The sequence below is a fragment of the Eumetopias jubatus genome, unplaced genomic scaffold (genome assembly GCF_037043125.1).
Source record: "Eumetopias jubatus isolate StellerSeaLion01/CBP00866 unplaced genomic scaffold, mEumJub1_p1.0 scaffold_9, whole genome shotgun sequence".
In the NCBI taxonomy this organism is placed as follows: Eukaryota; Metazoa; Chordata; class Mammalia; order Carnivora; family Otariidae; genus Eumetopias; species Eumetopias jubatus.
This window is the reverse complement of record NW_028274815.1, coordinates 139,984,477-139,999,975: the sequence shown is the minus strand read 5'-3', so window position 1 is coordinate 139,999,975 and position 15,499 is coordinate 139,984,477. Positions and strand designations below refer to the sequence as shown.

Here is a 15,499-nt window from a genome sequence, read left to right as displayed (position 1 = left end):
GGTGTGGGTGGCCCGAGGTGTGCAGGGGTGGAGCGCACTCACCACTGAGCATCCCTCCACACAGCTCCCTGATGTGCTGCTCGCTGGCTTCTCGCCCCTGCAATTCACCCCGTGAGTCCGTCAGCAGACTGGGGGCAGGCTAGCACCCTTAGAGGCGCCCCCCCCGCCCCGCCATCAGTCTCGGGAAAGTGACCAATGCCAACGAACACTGCCCTCAACAAAGGGAAAGACGTACCGGGACTCCGGGTTTCCCGGTGATGCCAGGCACGCCTTGTACCCCCGGGAAGCCCACAGGGCCGGGAGGGCCCGGGAGGCCCTCGACACCGCCGGTGCCATTGGGACCCTGGATGCCCTTCGGGCCCAGCTCCCCTCGACTGCCGGACTAGAGGAAGAGAGGCCGAGGTGGGTCGGAGGTGAGCAGTGCCCAGCAGCTGCCGCCCCCCACACGCCACAGGCCGGCCTGGCGTCTCCTTGGACTGTGTTGTTGGGGCGGCTGACGACCACTTACCTCTCCTTTGGGTCCAACCGGACCACCGGGCCCCTGCGAGAGAGCAGTTGTTTGGCTCTTAGTCGGGTGGGCATTCACTGCCGAAGAGCCAGGCTAGCGCAGGGGGAGTTGGGGAGGGCGGGAAACCGCCAAGAAACCACCCTCTGACTGCTTCAGGACACGGAGTGGCGACCCCCTTTCGCTCTCCCGGGTACAGTTTTCATCTCGCTGGGACTGTGTTCTGTGCACGGATGTTGTTGTGACTTATTTTCCTAAAGAGTGTTTTCAGTAACTGTTCACGTTTTGTTACACGTGTTTATTCCTTGTCTCCGTCATCATCATTCTAATAAATAATGGATGTCTGAACATCCCCGTGCCTACAGCGCCCTTCAGCTGCGTCCTCAGGGACGTGGTCCCAGCCAGAGGGGCTCCCAGGCGGCAGGTACTGCCGCCCCCATCAGATTAACAGGGACGGGGCCGGGGTCCCGCTGGTCAAGGTTGTCCAGGAATTTGCCAAAAGAACCCACGCACACGCAGCCCTGAGATTATCTTGGCTACAGTCATGGGGCCCTCGGCCCGCAGCCTCGGCCTCCCTGGGGCTTCCCACACTCCCTGGGTCTGCAGACTAACCCCCATCCCTGAACGGGACTCGTTCATTCTCAGCTGTTGATAAAAGTGAGGCCGACTTAATCCCACTCACCAGATCTCCTTTGTCCCCAGGAAGGCCATCGGAGCCTGCCACGCCCTGAAACAACACGCCCCAAGGTCAGAGCTGATCCCGCCTCCAGCTGTTCTCAAAGCTCGAGCGCTGGTGTCCGGAGCCCCAGGCCCAGGGTGGGGACCTGGCAGGGACTGGCAGGGTGCACTGAGGCTTTCTTGCCAAGCAGAATCTTGGGGGGCTGTAGATCGTTCTAGGTCCTCGGCCAATACAAAGAGGGCCTGGGGCCACCGGAGGTCACGGGCCCAGCCCCCAAGCCTTTCCCGAGACAATGTACCTTCTACAAACAGGCCTGGGGCCCAGACTCCGCTGTTACAAGGCCCCATTCCCAGGTCAGCGGGAACACAGCCTCCCTGTAAGTGGGGCCGGGTGTCCAGAGTGCCCCCCCCCTCCCCGCTCAGAGTTCCTGAGGGAGAGCTGGAAATGAAGGAGGGAGAGAAACAGAACAGACCTGAGACCCCTGGGCGCCCACTCACCTGGTCTCCCTTAGGGCCGGCGGCTCCTCCCGGGCCCTGGCACAGAGAAGGTGAGTGTTAGAGGGAACCCGGGAGTCCGAGGCAGCCCCCACCAAGCTGCGAGAGCACAGGGCCCACGAGAAGCAGCCCTGCCCGGGCGTGCTCCTGGTCTGCCGCAGCGTTCTGTGCATGCCCCGTCCCGAATCTTCCTAAAGAACTGTCGTCTAAGGGTCTGTGGAGCATCCCACCAAGGGTGCCGGGACTGTTTCACAGGCCTCCTCAAATCTGGTATCGCTCCCAATACCACGGGCTGCGCGCGGGTCATTTCCCGCGGGGAACTGCTGAGTCAAAGAGCTCAAAACTCGTATTCACCACCTTCCTGGCCGATTGTGAGACTAGGGACATGTCTGGGAACTGCAGGATCACCCGGAAAACATGGAAATAAAAATAGTCCATTTGCTCAAATAGCAGGAGTGAGAACTTGCCCAAGGGGCAGAGGTGTGGCCGCCCTGGAGATGAGGAGGGGGAATTCAGGAAGTAGCGGGCGGGCACAGCCCCCAGCAGCCTGGCCAAGTCTCCCCGCGCCTGAGATTTCCTGCCACAGGCCAGGGGTTTCCGTGCACCCCCACCACCCGCTCCCCCCGCCCCGGGATGACGGGACGTCTGGGCCGGCTCCTGGGCCTCCCCATCCGCGGTGAAGTCTGGCAGCAAGCGCGGCGGCTGTCGTGGGGCCCCGAGCAGGCATCTGAGCAGGCTCCGTGCTGCCCGACGGTCCCTGGACGACAGGGACTCCACCGCGAGACTACCTACCAACTGTCACAAGACCACCAGGAAAGGTAGAAGCAGTGACAGTAGCGCTTAGAGCCGTGCTTTTCACACTTATTTAGTGTGTTAAGCAGTCCTCGGCTAAAGCCCAACAGATGACGCTGGGGGCCCTCCCCTTGGCTCCACACCCCCCACCCGGAGCCTGGAGCACCTGACTGGGATGGCTGGCAGTGTGTGTCTACCCTGTGGGGGCTGGGGAGAGTAGGAGGGGAGGGAGGGGAGGGGAGGAGGAGGGGGAGGGAAGGGGAGGAGGGGGAGGGGACGGGGAGGAGGAGGAGGAGGAGAGGAGGCGGAGGGGAAGGGAGGAGGGGAGGAGGCGGAGGGGAGGAGGAGGAGGGGGAAGGGGGAGGGGAGGGGAGGGGGGAGGGGGGAAGGGGGGAGGGAAGGGGGAGGGGAAGGGGGAGAGGGGAGGAGGGGAAGGGGGAGAGGGGAGGGGGGAAGGGGGGAGGGAAGGGGGAGAGGGGAGGAGGGGAAGGGGGAGAGGGGAGAGGGGAAGGGGGAGGGGGGAGGAGGGGAAGGGGGGAGAGGGGAGGAGGGGAAGGGGGGAGAGGGGAGGAGGGGAAGGGGGAGAGGGGAGGAGGGGAAGGGGGGAGAGGGGGAGGAGGGGAAGGGGGGAGAGGGGGAGGAGGGGAAGGGGGGAGGGGGGAGGGGAGGAGGGGGAGGGGGGAAGGAGAGGAGCGGGGAGGAGGGGGGAGGAGAGGAGGGGGAGGAGGGGGAGGAGAGGAGGGGGAGGGGAAGGGGAGAGGGGGGAGGGGGGAGGGGGAGGGGGGAGGGGAGGGGGGAGGGGGGAAGGGGGGAGGGGGGAAGGGGAGGAGGGGGGAGGGGGGAAGGGGAGGAGGGGGGAGGGGGGAAGGGGAGGAGGGGGGAGAGGAGGGGGAGGAAGGGGGAAGGGGAGGGGGAAGGGGAGGAGGGGGGAGAGGAGGGGGGAGGAGGGGGGAGGAGGGGGAAGGGGAGGGGGAAGGGGAGGAGGGGGGAGAGGAGGGGGAGGAGGGGGAGGAGGGGGAAGGGGAGGAGGGGAAGGGGGAGGAGGGGAAGGGGAGGAGGGGAGGGGGGAAGGGGAGGAGGGGAAGGGGGGAGGAGGGGAAGGGAGGGGGGAGGAGGGGAGGGGGGAGGAGGGGAGGGGGGAGGAGGGGAGGGGGGAGGAGGGGAAGGGGAGGAGGGTAGGGGGGGGAGGAGGGGAGGGGAGGGGGAGGGGAGGAGAGGGAAGGGGAGGAGGGGAAGGGGGAGGAGGGGAGGGGGGAGGAGGGGAAGGGGGAGGAGGGGAGGGGGGAGGAGGGGAAGGGGAGGAGGGAAGGGAGGGGGAGGAGGGAGGGGAGGGGGAGGGAGGAGAGGGGAGGGGAGGGAGAGGAGGGGAGACGGGGACGGGGGAGGGCGGGGGAGGGGGGCGGGGGAGGGGGAGGGGGGGAGGGGGAGGGCCGAGACAGCCACTCACCAGGTCACCAGTGCCACCACGGAGGCCCTGGGGGCCCGGCAGGCCAGGGTCGCCCGTGCTGCCCTTCTGGCCCTACAGACAAGGACCCGGCCAGTCGGCACCCAGGCGGGAGCCCAGGGAGACCCCGCCCCCCGCCCGGCAGGCCCCCCTCGGCTCCCTGACCTAAACCTCACCCACCTGGAAGCCTCGGACTCCAGGGCCTCCAGGAGGGCCTTGCGGGCCCAGAGCCCCCTGCAAGAGAGGAGGAGGGAGTGAGTCCCGCTCTGCTTGCCCGGGGGACGCTCGGCAAACCCAGGAGCCAGTCCCCAGCCGTCGGGCCCAACAGAGGTGGGGGGCCTGGTCGGGGGCAGCTGGGGGGTTGTAGAGCTCAGGCTCGCCCTCAGATCCCACGCATCAGTCTTGGGAGCCAGGCACGCACAGCTGGGGCTGCTGGGGTCCCCAGGGCTGGTGTCCTTAAGAAGTGGGCAGCTCCCACTGCGCCTCGTGGAGCCCGAGGCCGGGCCGCTGTCCTCGGCCAGGCGTGGTGACTCAGGCCCTGGGCACAGAGGTCTCAAGCACAGAACAGCTGGGCCTGGCCCTCACCATCTCTCGGCTTTTGCGGGGTCAGCCCACGGATGCGTCCCAAACGCCTCCCCAGCCTGCAGAGACCCGGTCACATGGCAAGGCCTCCGGGCCCACCCCTGGGCCACACGGCACCCCCTCACTCACCGCCGAGCCCCTGTGGCCAGCCTCACCACGCTCCCCAGGCACACCGACGTCTCCCTGCACGAGGAGAAGGGGAGTGTGGGTGTCAGCGGGGTCCGCGGACATGGGGGCGGGGGGCGGGGGGCGGGGAAGGTGGGCACACTTACTGGGATGCCAGGCTCTCCTGAGGGGCCGGCCTCCCCCAGCTCTCCAGCTCGGCCCTGCACAGGACGGGAGAGCCCTGAGTGCCCACACGGCCCCTCCGTCCAGGCCCGGGCGCTGCCCCTGCCCGCCCCCCACAGGACCAAGAAGCCACATACCAGTTCTCCCTTCTCGCCCTTGGACCCTGCTCGTCCCGGGAGGCCCTGCGCAAGTCAGAGGTCAGGGCTGCCGAGCCCGCGGCAGAGCACCCCCCAAGGGGCACCTCCCCCTGCACAAGCCCCCGCTCGGGACCCCAGGGGCACCGAAGGAAGCCCCGTGCCCTCACCGGCAGCCCGTTGGGACCCTTCTCTCCTAAGGCGCCGTTACGACCAGACTCTCCCTGCGGAGGATCGGGGGACAGGCTGCTGAGGCCCGGGAGGCCGAACCCCCACAGACCTCCCTGCCCTGTAGGCCGCCGGCCCAACACCAACCTTCTCGCCGTCCAGGCCCGGCACGCCATCCCGGCCATCCTTGCCTGGAGTACCCTGGGGACAGGGGGCGGCGTGAGGCCCGGCGGGCCCCTCCTTAGCCCTTCCTCCCCGGGCCCCGGGCCGTATCTGTGGTCACACAGCGCAGCGGCCACACGGTGACCCGGGCTGCCCTCAGACTCTGCAGCCGAGGTCACTGGTGCCCGGCTGTGAAGGGCCTGTCAGGCCACGTGCTGTCCCCCACCCGCCCGCAAGGATGCTGCCCCGTGGCCTGTGTCACAGGTGAGGGAAAAGGCTGGGGAGCCAGCAGGAGTGCACACGGCCTCCCTCAGGTCCCTCCCTTCGTCCTGCTTCCCCAGGGGAGGAGGCCAGAGGGGCCCACAGGGTCCCCCCGTGCTCGAGGGCGGGTCAGGAGGGGACCGGGAGGGAGCGCAGGTGCGGGCTGAGCGCGGGATGAGGGGGCACAGTGCCCCAGGAGCCTCAGAGCCCTCCTGGCTCCACGCCCCCAGAAGGCAGAGGCACTTAAGACCCTCCACCTGTGTGTGGCATGCGCGGCCCCGTGCAGATTCCGGGGGGCCGACGGGGGGCCCCACGCCGGCCGGGGACACCCCGCAGTTGAAGGAGAAGGATTCTCCGGGGTCGGGGGGGCAGCTGCAGGTGACGGAAGCCATCAGGGCAGCAACGGCCTGCTCGCCCAGCGCGTGGGCAGCCGTGGGTACTCACCTGCTCTCCGCCCGGCCCCGCCACCCCAGGGACTCCTTTGGGACCAGGTCTGCCCTGAAAGACACACAAACCACTGCATCTGGGGGGACCTTGAGGGATGCTCCTCGTGGACGATGCCCCTCGTTCCCAGGCACGCTTGGGCCGGGGACGCTGGACTCCGGGTATGTGCCCAGGGCTGGGGGACAGCTTCGTTGGCCCATCCCAACACCAGGGGAAAGGCTTGTCAAGCTGGGACCTAGCTTCGCATCCTGTGGCCGCTGGGCTCAGTCCAGGGCACAAAGAGGCCGGTTTGAAGGTGACCACAGGCAAATGACAGCTTAGGGACAGTCACCCCAGTTGCTTGATCATCTCTCAGCTTATGTTCACCCACCCAACCCAAGAGGCATTTTCTCTGTTATTCCATTTCATAGCGGGACAACCCTGGCCCGAGGTCTGGCACGGCCCAGAGCGTCTCAGCTGGATGTGTGTCAGCTGCCGCCAGACACGAGCTCGTTAGAGCCCCCAGGAGACCTGCCCAGGAACCCCGCCGGCCAGGCGCAGCTGCTGTCCAGTGACATACCCCCCCCAGGAAAGGGCAGGCCCCCACCCCTGGCATGTGCCAACTGGGTGTCCCCCCCACCCCGATCAGGTTCTTTGGAGGAAGGACCCAGAGAAGCAAGGTTCTCTTACTTACAAGGTCACCCTTGGGGCCGCGGAAACCCTCTGGGCCCCTCTCGCCTCTGTCACCCTGAAATGACAGTGGGGGGTGGGGGGTGGGGGGTGGGGGGTGGGGGGTGGGGGGTGGGAGACGGTACAGAAAGTTAACAACTCGAGAAGGTGGGAGAGCTGGACTGACGTGAGACTGGCCAGGCTTGGCGCGCGAAGTGCTCAGAGGCAGCGGGGCTGATGCTGCTGAGGGTCACAGAGGCCAGGGGTGCTGACCGTACCTCACGCATGTCCAGAGAGAAGAATACCAATCTCCCGCCAAAAACAGGGTCTTCTGGTAAACTCAACCCACCCCTCCAGGTGTGTCCCCCCCCAAGTGTGCCCACGGCCACCTGCTCAGGCGTGCCCAGGGTGTACGTGCCCTTGAGGGGACTCAGCCCCGGGAAGGGCCAGCACAGCGCAGCCCAGTGGGACGGGGGGAGGCCCCTGAGTGCGGAGGAGGAAAGGGGACAGAGAGCCTAGGCCTGCACAGGCCTGCCCTCCACCCCCAGATGTACACATACCACTCTCCCGGGGGCTCCTGGGATCCCTGGCGGCCCTCGGAATCCAACGGGACCCTGTGAAGGAAAGGGGGTGTCTGGCCAGCATCCCTCAGGGGACCTGGCTCCATCCAGAGAGAACCTGCCTCCAGCAGCCCCAACCAAACACCCCCCAGCAGGCCCCTCCCCACTGGCCACCCAGTGGTCCCAAGCCCTCCCTCCTCCCCCATTTCCCAGGGTCTCCTCTCTGGCTCCCCAGCAGCCCTCCCCATCTGGAGGTGGCCTCCCACAACGGCCTGCGCTGATGTGGGGCTGGCAGACTTACCCTGTCCCCTGGGGGTCCAGCCGGCCCTGGCAGGCCTCGAAGGCCCCGAGGCCCCTGTGAGGAGAAAGCTGGAAAGGCCGGGCCTGGGCCGGCAGCCTGCCTCCCCCCCACCCGGGACGACACGCCCCCTGGGAGCCACTGAGGGCCCCACAGTCTTCCCTAGGAGCACCTGACCTTAGGCCAGGCCCTGGAGGGGGAGGGGGCCACAGGCCCTGGGACTTGCAGCCTGGCAGAGGCAGGACCCTGGCCCAGTACGCCGCGGCAGGCACCTGCTAGACCATCCCCTGCAGCCCCATGCAGTCCGAGGGGCTCCGATCCCACCTCCGTGCCCCGTCCAGCCCCTCCCCCTCCTCACCTGCAGCCCCACAGTGCCTGGGATGCCAGCAGGCCCCGGGGGGCCAGGATCACCCTGCAATGGAGGTCAAGGGGGTGAGCTGGGTCAGCCCAAGCTCTTGCAGCACCTCTCCGCGCCCACTGGTCCCCCACCCGAGCCCATGCAGCAGGGGCCATTGCCCTGTTCATACCGAGCCTCTGAGGCTGAGGGGTACTGGCCTCCTCTAGAGAGAGAGAGACCCCCAGCCTTTCCCAGAAGCCTCTGCCTGGCTGGCGTGGGTCCTTCTGTCAGCCCTGTTGCGACCTCACCGGCTAGAGACGTACCCAGCCTTACCTGAAGCCCGTGCGTACGGACAAACATATCCTCCACGGGCAGTGGCCACAGGGGTAGGAGGGTGGCGGGGGCCTCCCAGAGACACTTCTCCGGCCACCAGGGGGGCCCGCCTGAGCTCAGGGAACTTCACACGAGACCAGGCAGGAGGGGGTCTGTCCAGAGACCCTGCCCCAGATCACCCGGCTCTGACCAGCCAGGCCCCTCAGAGGTCGAGTACACAGTGTGTCCCAGACGCAGCCAGTACTCCCTCACCCCCCCACCCCCCACCTGTGGGGCCCCAGCCGTCCCCCCAGAGCCAAGCACCCGTCCCTCCTGCCAACACCCCCCCAGAGTCCGTGTTCACCTTCTCGCCGCCCTTGCCGACCTCTCCTTGCTCCCCTTTGTAGCCGGTGGGCCCCTGAAAGCCAGAGGTGAGCCATGAGTCACAGCCCATCCCCAGCAGCCCTGAATAGAGGCCTGCACGGCCACCAGCCCAGGTGGGGAAACTGAGGCCTGGTCAAGACTGGGCAGGGCCTCCCAGGCCTGGTGGCCACACCAGTGCCCAGCGGTTACCACTGTGGAACGGGGGAGGGGGCCAGAGCGGGGCCTCCAGGCTGGGCCGGAAGCCAGCCCTCCTTTCTTCCTGCAACAACTAGGGCAGACCTTCTGGACCCTCATGTGCCCCCAACTCCCCTCTAGATCTCAAGGCCCACGTTGGACCAGGCTGCCTCCTCCTGCGGGGCGTGGAGGGGGCTCAGCCACCCTGTGGCCACTGCTCACCTTGAACCCTGGCATTCCTGGGGGACCGGGAGGGCCTGGTGGGCAGATGGCCGGGCACTGTTGGAAGACAGAGTGGTCAGAGCCCTCCGGACAGCCCAGGACCTGGCAGGGTTCGGCACCCAGGGGCCCTGAGATGGGCCCTTCCACCAAGCGAAGGGGGCCTCGGGCCACACCACGGCCTCCTGGGACCCCAGACAGGGCCTCATTCGGTGCAGCTGTGGGGTGCAGGGAGGCGTTGCCCGGAGCCAGCCCTCGGCTGCCTGGCCTCTCACGGCCTCCTGCTCAGAGCCGGCTCCCCTTTCTCAGCGGACGTTTAGCAACAGTGGCTGCTGGCTTCCCAGGGGGGCCTGCAGCCAATTTCAGGCCAGGCTTCTCTTCAGGGCACAGATGTGCTTTAGGACGGGTGTCCTGCAGGCGCAGACGGGATGCTCCACGCCCAGGGGCACGGTGAAACCCAAGGGACCGCACTGGGTTTTCTGGATCATTCCACAGCTAATCTGGCACAGAGCCAGGGCCATCCGTCTCCGCCCTCGCCGCTCCTGCCTGGCCCGACGCCCGGGGCCCAGCCCTTCTCCTGATCCTGCAAGATCCCTAAACCCTCCCTCTGGGACACCAACGGGTCCAGTGGGGCTGGCCTCCTGCAGGAGTGCAAGACCTCTGCATGCCAGCTAGAGGCTGACCCTTCCGGGACCAGCTGCACACCGCGGAGAAAGCCCCGGGGCCACCCAGACGTTGCTTGTCTCTTTCCAGGAGTGACAAAGCTCAAGGACGAAGAGACACTAGTCCAGAGCCTTCTATGTGGCCGAGACACCATGCCTGCACCACCCAGAGTAGCAGACACTGGCCACGTGTGGCTGGGCACTCAGAATGTGGCCGCACCACGGAGGGGCTGGCCAGCTGACAGCTCCATCGCGCTCCGCTCAGATCGGCACTGCTGCACGCGGCCAGGGCGCAGGGTGGCTGTGTCCAGAGCTGGTGCCACCGGCACGGGCCCCCATCCCTGCCCTCCTGCGGGTGGGGACGGGCCCCTCTCCACATGGGTCCCGGAGGCAGTGGGTGGGGCACACCAGCCCCCTTCACAAATGGCTGCGAGCACCTACCTGGAGGTCGGTGGCGCCTTCAGGGAGGACCCCTGGGTGACCCTGGAACACGAAGACAGCTGACTTTGACGCTGCCCTTCCCCTCCCTCCCTGCCACCCGCCCCTACAGGCCTGCCAGAGGGCTCAGGCCCTGCCTCCCCTGCAGTGGCCTGTGCTGGGCACCAACGAGGACGGAGACCGCTGCCTTTGGGGCAGAGTGGCCACCGGTCCGAGCCCTGTCCCCCCCCCCCACGTCAGCTGACCCAGCCGCCGCCGCCGTGGCCCTGGGCTCCGCGCACGTCTGGGAAGCGGACGGGAGTGCACATGGGCGTGGGTTCGGGGCAGGGGGCCCTGGGGGACGGGAAAGTCAAGCCCACCATGCCCGGCACTTCCCCCAGAGCAGCTCTGGCGCCCCCTGTCCCATACTTACCGGGGGTCCAGGAGGTCCCGGAGGGCCGGGGAGGCCTGGTAGTCCAGAGGGTCCCTGGGGGGCAGATTACAACGTTAGGTGGAGCAGGACCAGCCTCCACCTAAGGAGAGGTGACCAGCTACTTCCAGAGAGAAGCCTCCCTCCCCTGTGCCCTTATGGGGATACCCCACTCTGCCTGCCTCCCCCTGCCCTGGACTTGGGCTGGTGTCCACGGTGCCTCCCGAGGCCTAGTCTGTCCTTGTCCCTGAGGGTCAATCAGGGCGTCTGTCAAGGCCACCAAGAAAGGAAAGGGGGGAGGGATAGATGGGGGGAGGGGGAGGAGGGGGAGGGAAGGAGAAAAGAGGGGCAGAGCCCTTGGTGGTTGGATTGGGGGTGTCCTGACGGCCAGGGCCCTGCTCTGAGCAGTGGGGGAGGGTCAGGGGCAGCCACTCACCGGGGGGCCCCGGAGGCCCATTCCACCTGGGACACCGCTCTCTCCTGCCTCTCCCTGGGGGGGGGGGTAAGGGAGTGAGACACGGGGTCTGTACCCACAGAGCTCTGAGGACCCCACGCAGTGCTGGTCTGCCCTCTCTGAAGGGACAGCAACCCCGGGCAGCCGGTCAGGTGGCTGCCCCTGAGGAGGCCCACCCCAGCCCCGGTTTGGGACCTGGCGGCCAGCTTGGCTCTGAGTGTGGTGGGTATGCTGGGACGGGGGCCGTGAGGGTGGTCAGTACTCACGGGGGGTCCGGGGAGGCCTTTGCCCTGCAATGCCAAGCACTGGGTCAGAACTTGCCAGGGACGGGATAGGTTTGCCTGCCACCCCACCCCTTCCCCAAGACAGGTGGGGCGCAGGGCGGGAGCACCTCAGGGGGTGAGCGCCGGGTGCAGGAGACCCTCCCTGGGGGAGAGAGGGCATGGCCCAGGAGCCAGCCTGGCAGGCAAGGGGGCTGGACAGGTTCCCGGAGGGCCTCCCCACCCTGGTCGGTCCCGCTGCAGGAGGACACGGTACTTACCCCCAGCCCGGGAGGCCCTGGGGGTCCCAGACTTCCCTGCAGAAGGAAACCAGGGTGTCAGGAGCGGGCTGGGCCCAGGCTCCCAGGCCTCTGAGAGCAAACCTGTTCCCCTCCCCCACTCTTGGGGGGGGGCATCTCCGTTTTACAGAAGACTGAGGCCCAGGGGGGACCCCGGATGCCCCAGTGGCCCAGAACAGGTCTTCTGCCAACAGCCGTGCTGAGGAAGATCCAGACTCTGTTGGAAGTGGATGCAGAAAGCCTCACGGAGCAGGCAGGCCAGGCCGGCGGGAAGGCCCAGCACCAGGCCTCCCTGAGCCCCACAGAAGGGCCGCCACGCTTGGCTCTGGTGACTGAGGGAGCCCGGGACCCCAGGCAGCCAGGGCCTCCTGCGGCCTTGTGTCCAGAAGACATGGTCCTGGCACTGGAGGGGGCTCCTCCAGGGGCTCCCTACAGAAAGCCTGCAGCTGCCCCTCCCTCCCCTCTTCCCAGAAGGAGGCAGCACAGAAGGCTGGTCATCCCCCAACCCGACTGAACGCGAGGACAACCATGACCAGAGGCCAGTGTGGGACGGGCCACCCTGTGCCCACCTGCCTTTCTGCAGCCCTGTGCCTCCCCACAGACACGGGCCCAACAGCACGGCCAGTCTGTGGACAGAGCGCGCTCAGCCCGGCCCGCCAGCCGGGGACCCCCCGAGACGAACCCTCGCGTGCGGGGCAGCACTGACCCGCTCTCCAGGTGCGCCCTTGGGGCCGGGTGGTCCGTCCTGCCCTGTCAGGCCCTGGGGAGAGAGGCAGAGGAGGGCTCGAGGGGCCACACGGGAGGCCCCACTGAGGGCACTTCCCTAACTAAAATGGGTCCAGAGGCTGAGGAGGGCCTTGCATGTGGCCCCCCTGGCTCCAGCCCGCCCGCCGTCCACCTGCAGGGCCCGAGGCTCTGGGGGCGTGAGGAGCTGGGGGGTCCCCCAGGCCAGGGAGCTCATGTCTCAGATCCCTGCTCTGAGAGTGGTCCTGGGGCCAGCCTGGGGCTCAGAGCGGCCTGGATAAGGGGCGTCTGGTCCAGGGAAGACGAGCCAGCAGCGTTTTCACCTCTGCTGTGGGCCGGCTCTGCCCTGGCCAGCCGTGGCCGGGCACTACAGGCTCTGGGCTCAAGGCCAGCAGAGCCTGCCGGGGGACATTCGGACACTCTGGGGACAGAGCACGCACAGCTGGGGAACAGCAACTAAACTCGACTCCAGGGCTCAAACCCCTCCAGGTCCAGGCTCAGAGCGGGGCAGAGGGGCCCAGAAGAGGGGGCTCTCGGGAGGGGGGAGGGGCAGGCACACTCACGTCCGCTCCAGGCAGTCCTGGCAGCCCAGCCTCTCCCGGTTTCCCTGGCTTCCCTGGGGCCCCTTTTGGTCCCTGGAGGAAGGGGGCGGGGTGGGGAGCGGGCAGAGGCCTGAGAGCAGGTCCGGCCCAGAGCCTTGGCCTTCACCAATAAGAGAAGGGCTTTCCAGCTGGGGCACCGCCCAGCAACTAGAGATCGGCTCCTGTCCACCAGAGGCCTGGCCCTGCCTGCTCTCCTGCAGACCGGCCCCCCGCCCCCCGCCATGGGCCCCAGCCACCGCCCTCTCCAGCTGCCCCCCTTACCTGCTCTCCTGCAGACCGGCCCCCCGCCCCCCGCCATGGGCCCCAGCCACCGCCCTCTCCAGCTGCCCCCCTTGCCTGCTCTCCTGCAGACCGGCCCCCCGCCCCCCGCCATGGGCCCCAGCCACCGCCCTCTCCAGCTGCCCCCCTTGCCCAATCACACCTATAGGACATTCACCTGGATGCTTTGCTCACCTGATGCTTTGGCCGCCCCAGCTAAGGGCCAGTGGGTCCCTCTGTGGGACTGCCTGTGTGCCCCCAGGACCCTCCGTTCCCAAGCCTGAACAGCTCTGGGGAAGCTCACTGTGGCACCTGGCGGGCCTGGCACAAAGGCGGCTTCCAGGCCGGACCCCACCCAGAGATACCCTGAATCCCACACACACCCCCTCCCACCCACTTCCTAGCCAGGCCCTTGCTCTGAGGCCTCTGAGGCCTCCCGCCTGGCAGGCAACCCAGGGCCCGGTGTAGTGGAAAGGGGTGTCAATGACCCCTCTGTTCTAGGTCCACCCCTCCCCTCGCTGGAGCTGGGACACTCACCGAGGACCCGGGCAGACCCGGAGGCCCAACTTCTCCCTGCAGAGGGAAGACACCCACATGTGAGCAGCGTCTCCTGAAAACCCAGGCCTGGGAGGCCCCAGGAGACGATGCAAGAACACCCCCACCCCACCCACATTTAGGGGGCACCTCCCCTGTGTGGCTAGGCGCAGAGGCGGGAGTGGGGCGGGGCGGGGGAGTCGGACAGCTGGGGCTCAGCCCCTACAGGGCCCACATACCCTTTGAGGGCAGCGGGCGCACCACCTCCCGAAGCGAAAGGAACGTGTCCCACAGCCCCGCCCCCCCCCCCCCCCCACCAGCCCAAGAAGCTTCAGAAGGCGGGCTGTGGGCACGGAGAGGCCTCCTGCTCCCACCTGATTCAGGGCGGGAGTCTCCCAGACTCGCAGAGGCCCAAGGAGGCACCCCAGCCCCCCACCCCCCGTGGCCACTAGACCTGACACCCTTTGACTGAGGCTTGCAGGCCAGGTTTTTAAGGGGAGGCCTCCCCAGAAGGAACAATTCAACTTGACTCCTGTCAGCCCGGGAGTCCTGGGGGGCCAGGGGCCCAGCCCTGGTGGGAGGGGCATAGGGGCCAGCCTTGGGCTGTCCTGCCCCTCTCTGCCTCCACCCTGCAGGGCTGTCGCTGAGCACCCCGTGGGTCCGGGCCGGCCAGGGTTGGGGTGGGTAGGAGACTTGGGGCCATCCAGGGCCTGGGGGACTCAGAGGCTCAGGGCTAGTCAAGGTGGGGCTCCTGTGGTACATTATGGGTAAGGAGAGGCCTGGAGCAGGCCCCTACCTTTCATGGAGGTGGCTGGATTGGGGGTTCACCCCAGACAGTCCTGGGGGAGGCAAGCTGCAGGATTGGGCCACACGTGACCTGGGACACCCATGGAGGACGCCACCTCTGGGGCAGAGCCAGCCCCCAAGCCCCCTCCGAAGCTGGCTCCAGCCCCAAGCGGCCTCCAACGAGACCCACCCAGGGAGCCAGGCCCTGCACCTCCACCGCCGTGGACCCTCTGGGGACCCAGAGGCACACACCTCAGTGCCCACAGTTCTAGTCCAAAGACTACTGTGCAGCGCCCCCTCCCCCTGCTCTGGGGGCACAATCCCGGTGGGGTGAACTGAGCAGGACCCGTACCCCTTTGCCAGCCCTGGGAGGTGGGCATTGGTTTTGTCTCCATCAGGTCTGGGGCTCAGGGAAATTGGGGCCGGACTAGAACCCCACCGAACACCCCAACTTACATCAATGCCATCCTTGCCTGGCTTCCCAGGGGGCCCTTGGGGGCCAGGGGGGCCTTGGGGTCCCACTTTCTGAAATGGAGAAATGTCATTATGCAGCTGTGCTGTCCCGCCCTCACCCGTGGGGCAGGTCCCCCTGGGCAGCCTCAGGTCAGCCCAACAGAGTGTCCCCTCTCTGGGTCGGGAACAGAGCTGGGGCCTGGCTCCAGCGGCCCCCCAAACCAAGCCTGCCTCAGAGACCCCCCCAGAGCCTGGGGCCGGCAGTATCTGCTGCCTCCATCCTCGGGCCGGGAGGGGCTGGGCCACGGCCCCACGGGAGCCTCAGGGAACAAAGGCGGCATTGTGCCTCTCTGGTGGGGGTGGTGGCACTGGCAGCAGCCGACCCAGCCAGGCAAGGACAGGGCACCGTCCTGGGCTCATCCACGATGCGTCTCGGCCGGCCACGGGCTCGAGGGCTGCGCGGCTCTCCAAGCGTCCTCGAGTTCAGGCTCACTCGCTGGCCCAGGGTGGCTGGGGGGAGGGTGGTCCCCGGGCCGCGCGGCTCGACGTCCCCCCCTCAGAGCCCCAGACTCCCACCCCGGCCGCCGGTCCCCGGTGCGAGCCCAGCGCGCCGCTCCAGCCCCGCGCTCACCTGCGCCTCGCTCACCTGTGCCGTGCTCAGGGTCACGGCCAGGAGCTGCCCGAGCAGGAGCAGCAGTGTGGGGGCTCCGGCCAT

The 15,499-nt window shown here is 67.8% G+C and overlaps 2 protein-coding genes across 6 annotated transcripts in view; one reads left to right on the top strand and one right to left on the bottom strand.

Annotated features, from left to right (window-relative positions):
* Nucleotides 1-857, top strand: part of TCFL5 (transcription factor like 5) — a 17,780-nt gene extending 16,923 nt beyond the window's left edge. For all 5 annotated transcript variants that reach the window (XM_088026837.1, XM_088026835.1, XM_088026833.1 and 2 more), the window contains one exon: nt 65-857. The gene's annotated coding sequence lies outside the window, so the exon portion shown is untranslated. The remainder of the gene's footprint in view (nt 1-64) is intronic.
* COL9A3 (collagen type IX alpha 3 chain) overlaps nt 1-15,499 on the bottom strand; it is an 18,803-nt gene extending 3,304 nt beyond the window's left edge. Inside the window, exons 1-29 of the mRNA XM_088026662.1 lie at nt 15,416-15,499; nt 14,788-15,105; nt 13,549-13,584; nt 12,715-12,786; nt 12,114-12,167; nt 11,390-11,425; nt 11,115-11,138; nt 10,831-10,884; nt 10,398-10,451; nt 9,989-10,030; nt 8,889-8,945; nt 8,473-8,526; nt 7,818-7,871; nt 7,463-7,516; nt 7,162-7,215; nt 6,627-6,680; nt 5,954-6,007; nt 5,234-5,287; nt 5,089-5,142; nt 4,922-4,966; nt 4,769-4,822; nt 4,626-4,679; nt 4,095-4,148; nt 3,918-3,989; nt 1,682-1,717; nt 1,188-1,232; nt 509-541; nt 236-382; nt 43-97 (exon numbers count right to left, since the gene is read on the bottom strand). Coding sequence (XP_087882788.1) covers nt 43-97; nt 236-382; nt 509-541; nt 1,188-1,232; nt 1,682-1,717; nt 3,918-3,989; nt 4,095-4,148; nt 4,626-4,679; nt 4,769-4,822; nt 4,922-4,966; nt 5,089-5,142; nt 5,234-5,287; nt 5,954-6,007; nt 6,627-6,680; nt 7,162-7,215; nt 7,463-7,516; nt 7,818-7,871; nt 8,473-8,526; nt 8,889-8,945; nt 9,989-10,030; nt 10,398-10,451; nt 10,831-10,884; nt 11,115-11,138; nt 11,390-11,425; nt 12,114-12,167; nt 12,715-12,786; nt 13,549-13,584; nt 14,788-15,105; nt 15,416-15,499 — 1,858 coding nt within the window. The remainder of the gene's footprint in view (nt 1-42; nt 98-235; nt 383-508; nt 542-1,187; nt 1,233-1,681; nt 1,718-3,917; nt 3,990-4,094; nt 4,149-4,625; nt 4,680-4,768; nt 4,823-4,921; nt 4,967-5,088; nt 5,143-5,233; nt 5,288-5,953; nt 6,008-6,626; nt 6,681-7,161; nt 7,216-7,462; nt 7,517-7,817; nt 7,872-8,472; nt 8,527-8,888; nt 8,946-9,988; nt 10,031-10,397; nt 10,452-10,830; nt 10,885-11,114; nt 11,139-11,389; nt 11,426-12,113; nt 12,168-12,714; nt 12,787-13,548; nt 13,585-14,787; nt 15,106-15,415) is intronic.